Genomic DNA, 12,420 nt, shown 5'->3' with positions numbered 1-12,420 from the left:
TTACCGCCCGTCAACTTCCGTTATAAGCCACGCCCCCGTACTCGCTGACTTCCGCTTCAAGCCCCCCCCCCCCACAACTACTAACACCAATCGCCGCCATTCGCCACTAAGTGACGGCTCCTATGCCAGGCTAGGTGCACTTTGAGGCTACCACGTGAAGTGGTCGTCAGGAGGTCTCGGGGCAGACCCAGCAAGTGCCATGGGTTGACCGACTGAGATGACCGGTGTATGCACACCAGCTGTGCCCTCCCCGCTGTGCCAACTTGATGCGTTTTATCCGCCCGGCGCTCCGCTCGTTGTTGTGAGCGTCGCTCCGCCCTCCGTTGCTGGAGGGCGACTGCCTCCAACTGCTCAGTGGCAGCTGCAGCAGCGTCCTTCACGAGCCTCCTCCACAGAGGCCGATCTTGATACCGCTAGTTAATAGGTCGTCGGCAAGTCCACTCAGCTCCACGTCCTCCCGTTACCACATCAGCTCTGTCTCTTCTCCAGCCCGTGCCATTCACCCACCCACCCACACACCTATCAGACCATCTCTTCTCGAGCCCGTACCACTCGCTCACCCACCCTCTCAAACATAATCTCCATCTCTTTTCCAGCCCATGTGGTGCCCGTTTAGCCCCCCTCTGTGCAGCCAAACAAGCTGCTTGACCGTGCGGCCACGGTTTCGTCACCATCGCCAAATTATTGTGTTTTTTTTTGTGTGTGTGTATGACTACGATGTTTGTCCTAATATCACAACAAGACGTGAAGAGACGGCGACTCGGGATGGCTGGGATCACGTTCTCAGAACGGACCCCGGGATCGGAAACAGCACCAACAAAAATTTCACCCCACACCCCCCCCTAAAGATTGGACACCACCGGGCAAAGGGGAACCCGGGGAAGCTGAGGACCACCTGGCAAACAACGCCGTAAAGGACGAACTTGGGTGCAGCGAGACTTAAGCATGTTGCCAAGGATAGGAAGATAGTTTTTCTTAGTTTAATTTGTGTTGGTATAGCCCTGTGAGCCATTCGGCTCTTGAATCGGGTGCAACCGCAACAAACAAAAAAAACCATGAACAAGAAAAACATGCTGAAAGGAAAATCATTGCGGCCTTATGTACCATAGGGGGATGAAGAGGATTAACTGACAATGCGTGCGTGTGTGTGTGTGATATCACACACACGCACGATTTTATTATTGTAACCGTGAGCGTAGCGATCGATTTGAATCGATTAATCGTTGCAGCGTTAACCGCCACCACCACTGCCTCCCGAGGCAATTGGTTGGGTTCCCATCACGTGGATGTGTAGAACTTGAATATTTTACGAATGGGGAATTTATAACGTGACGATTCGCGTGACGGAAAGCCAAGATGTGTGTGCAGAAAGGTGCCCCACGTGTATTAAGCATGTTTTTTTTAATTCTATTTATTAATCAAATTTTAAATGCATATGCTCGTAAAAAATAAACACCCAGATATCATAACGAATTTGCCAGTAATGGCCGGGAAGGATTACAAACGGAGCCAAGCCTTTGCCTGTAACATCAGACAAATCATCAGCGTGCGTTTAATTGGCTACACCCTTGCTGATGAGACTCAGAAAATAGAGACCGGCAAGATGACATTTGAACCGTTTAGAATGCTCGGCTCTTCGTACCTTTGCTGGCCTTAAAATTTGATTTAAAGCTTTCGTGACTGCAGGGATTCATATTCTTGGTTCTTTCGGTAAAGCCACGTATAAGGGAAGCAATAAAATAACAAAAAATATAAAACAATAAAATTCTCACGACGTTTCGACTGCAACACAAGCAATCATCGTCAGGCGTTTTATTTTTTTATAATTTTATTGTTTCCCTTATACGTGACTTTACCGAAAGAACCAATAATTTTTGCTGGCCTTGTTTCACGCTTGACAGGGATCATCAGTCATCAGGGCAGTTGCTACCGTGCACGAAACTTATCACTGGCTTCGCCCGTGTTAGGGATCATCAGCACATTCGTTACAGCCAATCTTTGGCATCTTCGTTAAACATGCCCAACGTTGGCATGTGGGTGGACACGCTGGGCCAAAAATTGTGTCATCGTCCCAAGTGTTACTGGGGGTGGTGGTTGCTCATACCTACATCGTGCGTTGCCTTCACTGTGCGTGTCGCGTGGGGTAAGACTTTAGACTCTTATCAAGAGAGAGAAAAACCCCCCGCGTCATCGCACGGGAAAGCACCCGAAACGTTTCATAAACAACTTCCTCTCTTAAACCTAAACATAGAAGCCCCCTCCCCATCGCCACGATCGCACCTCGTCATCGTCGTCACCAGTCACGTTCATTGCACGTTCGACAATCGGTTACGAATGTTTGAACCGGTGCTGGGCACCCCCTAGGTCGGCTAAGCCTCAAATGGTGCGATGTGTGAACATCGCCACTGGGGAGACAAAGGCGGCCGGGCCTGGTGCTGTTGGCCACCTCATCCCCTCGTGTGCCGTTCCGGCCTTGAAATGTGCTCGCTAATAAGCAGTCCTCAAAAGTCCGTCAAGGCTATACGGGGAATCTTTGCCTTTGTGCATAGTAGTAACATATCTCCTAACACGACCGTGCTATAATCGTGTGTAATGCTGTCAACATGAGGGATGTGGGGAAATGAAACGGCGCTCTGTGCATTCGTGTGTTGTCTGTCGGAAAGTCCTTTCGTGTTCTGGCACCGCAGTGTTTATTTTTTTTTCTCTCTATTCCAAATACCACACGAGCGGATAAACTCCGCGATGCCACACGTCGTCCATCGTGTGAGCCACCTCCGTTTGCCTCGCCAGGTGGTGGTGAGGTGGTCGGTCAGCTCACAACGCTTCTCTCTCTTGTGTGAAATGCAGCGTCCACCTCCTCCACCTCCTCCTCCTCCTCACCTGCTGATGATTCACGCGCGATAGGCGCTACCTCGCTTACTCCTTGGTTCTATTCGGTAAAGTCACGTAGGTAAAAAAAAAATAAAACAACAAAAATCACGACGTTTCGGCCACAACACAAGCGGCCTTCATCAGGTGAAGGGACCAGCCTGTCTCGAAGACTGCGCTGGAGTGAAACAGAGCCAAGCTCAGACCGCGACCTTTAAGCCACTGGGCAGACAAACGCTTACTCTTTGTGTGCGTGTGCACATGCCTGAAGGCGCCTCGTAGAGCGGGGAACACGCCCCGCAAAAAAGCAAAACTATAAACTAATCCGGGATTGAAGTTTTCGTGACTGCAGGAAATATGGCTCTAGGGTTTGGTGTTATAATTTATTTATGTAGTTTATTGTTTAAAATTCGGTCACAGTCCCTATGATCACTGCTACGTTGCACTTACGGCTTTTATTTTTGGTGATTTCGAAAACGTTTTTTTTTGTTTGGCCATGTTTTTGTTTATTGTAGTACGGAGTTAGACTGATGGCCTAAATCTTAGTTGTCTTGTGGTTGTTGTTGTTTGATTTGCATCCCACTGTGATTTTTGCACACAGCGTTGGTGTACGGTGCTATTTCAGGAATATTTTTTATGTTTTTTTCCTGGATTTTCTGTTTGCACAGTCACATAATCACTTTAAGATGTTTTCTTGTTCATGTTTTTGTTTGTTGTGGTTGCACCCGATTCAAGAGCCGAATGGGTCACAGGGCTATACCAAATAAATGGAACTATGGAACTATTTAAACTACTATACTCATTGGTTCGCGAGCACAAGTCAGGTCTGAAACACGGCAGAACTAATCCCTCCGCCATTGCTATATAACGCTGTGGGCTCTCATGATATTGTTTTTTTTCCGAGACCAAGCAAGGTGCTCCGCAAACCCTTTGGGCTACTATCAAAGGTTTGTTCACGAAGCCATCCAGATATATAAACATAGACATAACTTCAACCGAGAAGATGGATACAAATTGAGCAAACATTGGAAGGATGTTATTAACCAGGTAAAACCTTAACTGCTTTATGGCGTTGCCTTCATATCCGCATCTTCAGTTTCTCTTCAACCTCCCACTCCCAGCCCCGCTCATCTCCCCCCCCCCCCCTGGCAATTTGCCGTGCTCACTCTTTAATCCCTCTACCCCCCCTCTCTATCTCTCCTCCCTGGCTCCTCCCCCTCTCTATCTCTCCTCCCTGGCTCCTCCCACTATCTCTCCTCCATGGCTCCTCTCTATCTCTCCTCCCTGGCTCCTCCCCCTCTCTATCTCTCCTCCATGGCTCCTCCCCCTCTCTATCTCTCCTCCCTGGCTCCTCTCTATCTCTCCTCTCTGGCTCCTCCCCCTCTCTATCTCTCCTCCATGGCTCCTCCCACTATCTCTCCTCCATGGCTCCTCTCTATCTCTCCTCCCTGGCTCCTCCCCCTCTCTATCTCTCCTCCATGGCTCCTCCCCCTCTCTATCTCTCCTCCCTGGCTCCTCTCTATCTCTCCTCTCTGGCTCCTCCCACTCTCTATCTCTCCTCCCTGGCTCCTCCCCCTCTCTATCTCTCGTCCCTGGCTCCTCCCCCTCTCTATCTCTCCTCCCTGGCTCCTCTCTATCTCTCCTCCCTGGCTCCTCTCTATCTCTCCTCCCTGGCTCCTCTCTATCTCTCCTCCCTGGCTCCTCCCCCTCTCTATCTCTCGTCCCTGGCTCCTCCCCCTCTCTATCTCTCCTCCCTGGCTCCTCCCCCACCCTCTCGTACCTATATAGCCTCTTGTTACAGCAGCCCTTTTGCCCACTTCAGCAATTGTTTCTTGCTGTGGTTGTCCCACCTGATGACGGACGCTTGTGTTGCGCCCGAAACGTCGTGATTTAATTTATTTTATACCTATGTGACTTTACCGAAAGAACCAAAGAGTACTCATTGGTTCTTTCGGTATAGTCACGTATGTAGAAATAAAATAAAAATTGATCACGACGTTTCGAACGTCGTGATGGCGTAAACCACACAGCAGGTGAGAGCGACTCACCCCGTCGCTATTTTTTTTGTTTTCACCAGGTATGACCCACTGTCGCAAATGATAGCTCATCGAGGTGGCTTATCGTGTGGACATTTATATAGCAGCCAGAAACTCGATACACGCATGATTGTAAGTTGTGGGGGGGGGGGGGGGGGGGGGGAGCCGGAGGACCCGGAGAAAAATCCGCACGACCACGGGGAGATAGACACTACAAACTCCATATATGCAGGTCTGAGGGTTAGGGTCGAACCCAGGACCTCCTGTATACCAGGCGATGTAGTTAACATCTCGCCGTGGGCTCATTAAACTGAAATTCGATACTGTATAAACCTCATGCCCCGTTTTTAACTGAGGCCCTCATGATCCAAATGTTTGTTGTCCTGGATTTGATTTTGCGTTTTTATTATGTATATATGTTGATGTTTGCATTTTAAACTTCTTATGATGAAAATTACAATTATAGTCTATATACACACAATGCACACAACAAGCGTATTAATGCAATCATTTTTTTTAATTCTTGTTTTGTTTTCTCTGTACCACAACCATGCAGCTGGCATGCTTAACATTTTTTGTTTTCAAATGTATCCATTGTTTTTTTTTACATTTTTTCCCCACAACATTTTTATTCAACGCTTTTTTGTTAAATAAAAGAATAAAATTCACCGTCAAATCTGAAACAATCTGCTCAATGATATGGATTCATCACGTAGTAATAATCATCATGATAATAATAATCATAGTAATGCATGGGGCATTATAAACACACGTGAGATGGGAGGAATCTTAGCGTGCTGTGAAATCCACCCCGATGATAATGTGAACGCGGTCACGCAAACGGCTCTCCTTAAGGCAGGTTCGAGTTGCAGCCAATGTACGGAGGCCGGATATGTGGAGGCTCGCGGTGTCTAAGCTACAGGACACAGTGCTGTCTGTTACCATAAATCCCAAGTCTTGCACGCCAGGGCTGCAAGAGAAGCCGTGTTACAAAAAACATTGTGTATGTGTGTGTCATTTCCTTACATTCACTCTTCAGCTGCACGTAAACTAGCCGCTGCCCAGTGCGGAGTAAAATCACAAATAAATAAATTGGGCATAGAGAAATTAAACCCGGAGCAGACAGCACTGCCTCCTTGGACCGCACCGCGAGATTCAAAGTCACGGTTTGCAGCGTCGGATTCGGCGCAAACCCAATTGAGATTATACGAGAAACTATGAGGGCATCACTTCATTCTTGCTGAATACCAAGCCGTGCCTTCAATTTGTTTTCAATCAATGAGATGGTGATGATAACAAATGTAGTGTGTTTACCCAGGAAAGCCTCACTGAATGCCAAAAGTCTTAATCAGGAGGTTACCTCCTTAGTGTGTTTGGCCAATTCCTTTCATTAAAAAAATGTACGGTGGAAGAAACAGGAACAAAAAGTGATTTAAGGAGGGGCTAACACCACCGTTGCTCTACTGCATTTTACCTGGTTCCTTTGCACGCGAAAGTGGCATGCATTCCCCGTGTTAATTTTGCAAGGCAGATCCGAACCACCTGGATCTACCGCAGCTGTACCGTGTACGTAACTGCATCGTGTAATTGTCAGCGTTTCCGCTTTGGGATTAGTGCTGTGGGCAGACCGCAGCCAAAACGTAGAATCTGCGACTGACACAGGTGACACAGGTGACAACGGTGACAATGGTGTCACCTGTGTCACAGGTGTCACAGGTGACACAGGTGACACAAGTGACAGGTGCCACAGGTGTTACCTGTGGCACAGGTGTTATCTGTGACATAGGTACTACCTGTGTTACAGGTGACACCGATGACACAGGTGTCACAGGTGACACAGGTAACACCGGTGCCACAGGTGACAACGCTGCCACAGATGGCACCGGTGACGCAGGTGCACAAATCTACTCCTCCAACTGCAAAACGATAACTACGCGTTATAGAATCAGAATATTTATAACTGGAGGAATCTGATGAGCTATAAAATCTCTTTTTTCACAGATGTCCATTTAACGTGCACCACACAGCAGGCGGCACACGCTACGGATGACAACGGGGACACGTATTGGTAATGCCACTCATACCACGGGCAATGGTCGATGTAAAAAAATATATTACCCAACGGCTTGGTAATGGGAATCAAAAGTGTTCACCGGCGAGCCAAAGAGCTAAGTGTGAACCTGCCTTAATGAACGCGGCCCTTCGTTAGCCATACGTGGGGAGGGGGGGGGCATTGAGACGGCGTTCGCATTGTGCAAGACAGAAAAAAAAGCATGTGATAATCTGCAAAAAGAGGTAACCATGCTTTAAATATACAGTAGAGTACTGTTGTTAAAATATCGAAGAACTCCTCTAAAACCAGCCACTCCTTCCATCATCGTCCGATTGACAAGTCTCAACGCGCGACTCGTGTCTGATATGTGGAGAGTGCAAACACATCACTCTTTACTTCATGTATCACCCTCACCCTCTCCCCCCCCCCCCCCCCCCATTTTAAAATGAGTGATTGTTTTCTTTAAATTATTACCATCATTTTTTAAATAATCAATATATATGTCGTATTTATAATTGTCATGTAAAAGTTAAAATGTCACTTGTTACTTCCAAATGACATCCCGCTTCGAGTGGGCTCTACTGTCCTTTTAAATCCTGTATCCACTTGGTGCTACAGACGAAGACGGATGTTTTCATGCATAAATAAAACCGTATTGGCTTCAAACAAAATAACGTGTCTCTCTGACCCAGGCGTCCCAACCGCGCCAGCCCGCGCCAGCCAGCACGACACACGGGGCAGGCGAAGACTTCACCCCCTTCAAAACGAGGTGCGGTCGAGGTGCGGGCAAGACCAAAACGCGTTTCACAGGTGCCCACCGTTCGCTCTTCGCCCGAGCGAGATTCACGCGATAGGAAGCCCCTTTCCCACACCCCCCCACCCACCCCGAGACCCTGACCCAAAAACCCTGACCCTGAACCAGACCCAAACCCAGCCGCAGACATCCCTGGCCCCGGTCAGGGTTGGGGTATTCCCGGATTCACAAACTCCGAGGGAAAACATCGTGGCCGCGTGGAGGTGTGTGCATGGCAGCACGTAGGTGCGTGTTCAGTTTACACTGGGGGCGAACTGAAGGATGTTTTCAGGCTCTCCTGAGAAATGACGGTGGTAGCGCCGCGATGTGTGCTGAACTTCTTTCGCACCGTACGTAGCCAGCCGTGCCGATCGGAGGTGCGATTATTTGAGACGGCCCGTTGCTGTAGTGCTGCGAGTTGGGCTTGGAGCCGGGAATTGTTCATGAATAGCTCGGCGCTTAACGAAGGTGGCCTCTGTGCCTAAGGAGTTGGCTGCTGCGGCAAACCGCTTGCAATCTACGCATAAAAAAATGGGTGTTCATGCACAATAGCTGGCCTCTTTGTGTAACTCTGTACTTTGATGCACGACGCGGACAAGGCCTGCCTTCCGCGCAATTCCATGTTGCACGCTGTTTGAAACCCATTTTATGTCGCAACATTAATGTCACGTGAATGAAAAATTATTCCAAAAAAATGTCTTGGCTGGAGGACAGAATGAAACATTTATTTAAACACTGTGCAAGTTTATACGGTATATAAACACGCACAAACACAAAACTATAAATAATGAGAACAAAACTTGGCCAGAGAATGATCTCCAAGAGGCTCAAAATGCGTTTAGAGTATTTGGCTGCTATAAATTTCCACGCGATAAGTCACTTTCGTTAGTTATCATTTGTGGCCAGGTCGCTTCTGAAAAAGAGCTATGGAGCTCAGTGGGGCCTTACCTGGTAAAATAAAAAAAAGTTTAGATTTATAGCTTGGCATTCAATCACCGGGTGCGCGAGGCTTCCAACGGACTTCCACTTCCGTTGAGCACAAAGAGGACCGGCGGACGTGCGAATGAGGAGTGCTGTGGGGGGTGAGAGGCCTGGAGTGCGGGGAGCCCCCTGCGTTAAGGTGGCTGAAGTTGAGAGGGAGCGTGCGTGCGAAGGCGACGGCTGTGCCGTCACAGAGCAGCTGTTCCCCAAACTCCAGCCACACTCCGACTCTCATTCTTCCCCATCGCCGAGAGCGTCCACCAATCATTGTGCGCTTGTGCGACCGTGTGCCATTGCGACTGGATTCGATTGGTAAACGCAAAGCGATGGGGGCGGGCGGCGGGGGCGGGCGGAGGCGTTGGCACCGTGGTTTGTGAAGCCCTGCTGTAGGGGATAGATAGCGATGGAGGAGCTGAGTGGGAGGAGATGGCTGGATGCGAATGACTTCGAAGTAGACGCCACCGCCACCACCACCATCACCACCACCACCACCAAAAAAACACATTCATTGAGGCCTGCATGTAAGAAAACGAGATGGGATTCCACGCGCTAAGCTCAATACAAAATCCGATTTCACGTGGCCAGAAGTAACTTCCTCTCGGGCTCCGTGGCATCGCCAAGCTTCACGGTCAAACGCTGCGCTCCATCGCGACACACTGGCCTCGTCGTCTCCTCCTCCCCCCCCCACCCCAGCGACTCGCGGATCGCTGGCGCTCAGCGGCGCACACAGGAGTCAGGATGACAGCGGTGACGGGGGCTGCACCGGGGTCCGGACTGGCGGGGTTGGTGGCAGGGGTCCACCCGCGTGGTCTCCTGTCGGCTCCGACCACCACCCCAGCCCCGACCGCGACTCATCCCCTCCGATAGCTGCCGAAACCGAGCACCGCCGTCTCCTAGGTATCTCCGCCGCGTCAGGGCCGCACGTACAGCTGCTGCGACCACGCGGCCTCGGCCGAGTCCCCACGCCCGCCCTTCACCATGATGTCCGCTCCGTCCGTCTCGTAGTAGCTGGATTCCCGCGAGCGGTGGAGTCGCGCCTGCTGCCCCGAACCGCCGCCGGCAACGCCGCTACCGCCGCCGCCGCCGCCGCCTCCCGTCCCTCCCGCACCGCCGCTCCTCTGGCGGTTGCGCTCGTTGTGATCCAGTTCTCGCGCACGCTCCCGCTCCCAGGATCCTCGCGCTCCGGGGCCTCCGCCCTGATCCTGCTCGTGGTGCTGCTGCTGGTGGTGGTGTTGGTGCATCCGGATATCGTTGCCCACCGTGCCGGGTGAAGCGCAGCCATCCTGCGGCGGAGACGCGTCACCGGGGTAACCACGTTCCCTGCTCCTCCGTCGCTGCTGCTGCTGCTGCTGCTCGGGGTATTCGTCATCCGCCTGCTCCTCTGTGTAGGCCGAGTCTCGGCTCTCCTGCGTCTCCGAGTCGAAGGTGTCTTGCCGGGCGAGTCCTCCCGAGCGACCGCCGCTCCACCGGCGGACGAGCGGCTGGCGCGACGAGGATGACGACGGCGTCGTCGGGGAGTGCCTCTGTTGCTGCTGCTGCAGGTGCTGCTGTTGCTGCTGTTGCTGCTGCTGCTGTTGCTGCTGCTGTTGATGCTGCTGCTGTTGGTTGTTGTATGAGCGGCGGGATGGGTCCATGCCGGGCGGGGGGGTTCCTAGGTCGCTGTGGTGTTGGAGGTGAGTGGTGCTCCCTCCCTGGTGTTGTGTGCGCGTGTTGCGTTGGTGTGTGTTTGTATGTGGGTACATTTTTTTGTTTTACACGTGCGTGTATATACGTTGTACACACGCGTGTGTGATACGTGCGACGTACGTGTACGTGTGCGTGGGTATATGTTCGTACGTGTGTACATACGTGTGTTTGCGTGCGTGCAAGTGTATGTGCGCGTGTTACATGTGCGTATCCGTGTGTACAGTCGTGCGCGCGTGTGTGCGTTTTAGCATGCATATGTGTGTGCGTGCGTGGGATGGAAGGGAAGGCAGCCATGCACAGCAACAAGACCACGTCACAGCACGCACGAAACCCACACGCCAAAGCGGGGGGGGGGGGGGGGAACGATCAAGAAGCAGCCAAAGCAAAACGACGAAGACAAATTACGTAGACAAAATCACACGAACGGACACTTACACACACACACAGAGGTGTACGTGAGTGAGCGGGCGTGTGAGATTGAGCAGGGGGGAAGCGGAGTGTGAGACACAGCGTGCGCGCACACACACACGCACAGTGCAACGCACGCACACGCGGTTAGTACGGAGCAATTGGAGGCGCTCTCACGCTTGCCGTTAAAACACAACACCCACCGCAAACGTCGTTAGGAACCGCATCACAACCGAGAAGTATGTAACATGCTGACGTTTCGGGCAGTGGTCCATCTTCAGGATAAGAGACAGACTAGACAGATTTGACTGGCTTATAGTTCTCTCTGCTGTATTTACGTGAAAGGCAATGCCAATTATTTAGTTGGTGAGGCCTCGGGACTCTCTTGCCTCAGGAGAGCACTGGATCAGGATGCTAGGCCAATTGCGCGAGTGTGGCTTTACGCAGGAGTATACCGCAAGCGCCCAACCACACCGCGTGCACGGAGGGAGACACCACTCAGCACTCGTATCTCCTGTCCAACCCTCGCAGCCCCATGCCTACAACACCTGGCAAGCCCTGGTGGCAGCCACCCACCCCAGCACTTAACTAGGCTCAAGCCCACTTGGCTTCAGATATTGGGTGCATCTGGCATGAATTGGCCAAAGGTGTCTTGCTGCGGTGGCAAGATGTTAACTACCTCACCTGGTATGTAGGAGGTCGTGGGTTCAATCCCGACCCTGACGCCGGTTGTTATTTGGAGTTTGCATGTTTTGTCGCCGTGGTCACGTGGATTTTTAACTCCGTATCCTCAGTTTTTTTTCCCTCCACATTTTGAAACATGCTTTTAAATTATTTGGCTGCTGCTATACATTTCCACGTGATAAGCCACTTCGTTGAGCTAACATTTGTGGCCAGATCGGTTAAACAAAAAGAGCAATACAGCCCAATGGGCATTACCTGGTCAAAATAAAAATCGTTTAAAATAGTTTAGTCTCTACTCTGAAGCTGCGCCACTACCCACATCATTAACCTGTTGCGTATTTTTTTGACGAGGCAAACGCAGTCGGAGTTAATGACAAATGCAGTTGGTTAAAACACACGAGTGCACGCAATGTTAGGTGGCCCACGGGACAAAGGTGATAGTAGACCTGAGAACACGGCACCACAACGCCGGGGAATCTTAAGATAAGTTGGGTTGTTTTGATGGTCGCTGAACTATAGTGTTTAATCAGAGTGTTGTATTGTAACGTATTCAGTAGTTTTTTTTTCTTTTATGGCCAGCCAGAATCCTAAGACTAACGATAACCATAGCACCAAGCATAATGACAACGCTACCATTAGTCCGTACCCTAACTACAACCACAAACCTAATCCTTTCCATAACTATTGACGTATATTTGTATGTCATTATTTATCTATCGTGCGTATCCGATGCTCTGTATGAAAGTCACGTGTAAAAGCATTCACTAAATAAAATAATTTCCACAACCAGATGCCTAATCCTATCCCTAGCCACAACTCTGCAACTAATGCTAACCCGGTTGATAATTCACAACCATGTCAATCAACACCACCCTAAACACAGCCCAAACCACTTCGCTAACGCTAACCAC

The 12,420-nt window shown here is 50.5% G+C and overlaps 1 protein-coding gene across 6 annotated transcripts in view; it reads right to left on the bottom strand.

The window, feature by feature from the left end:
* Positions 1 to 5,402: 5,402 nt before the first annotated feature.
* Positions 5,403 to 12,420, bottom strand: part of LOC116937724 (voltage-dependent L-type calcium channel subunit beta-1-like) — a 141,310-nt gene continuing 134,292 nt past the window's right edge. For all 6 annotated transcript variants that reach the window (XM_076060246.1, XM_076060223.1, XM_076060232.1 and 3 more), the window contains one exon: positions 5,403 to 10,422. In XM_076060246.1, the coding sequence (XP_075916361.1) occupies positions 9,643 to 10,422 (780 nt within the window). In that variant the 3' untranslated portion in view covers positions 5,403 to 9,642. The remainder of the gene's footprint in view (positions 10,423 to 12,420) is intronic.

The sequence above is a fragment of the Petromyzon marinus genome, chromosome 4, assembly GCF_048934315.1.
Source record: "Petromyzon marinus isolate PM22_M1 ecotype Great Lakes invasive population chromosome 4, UKy_Petmar_22M1.pri1.0, whole genome shotgun sequence".
NCBI classification, from domain to species: Eukaryota; Metazoa; Chordata; class Hyperoartia; order Petromyzontiformes; family Petromyzontidae; genus Petromyzon; species Petromyzon marinus.
Note: the sequence above shows the minus strand (reverse complement) of the source record. Positions and strands in the feature narration are given on the sequence as shown.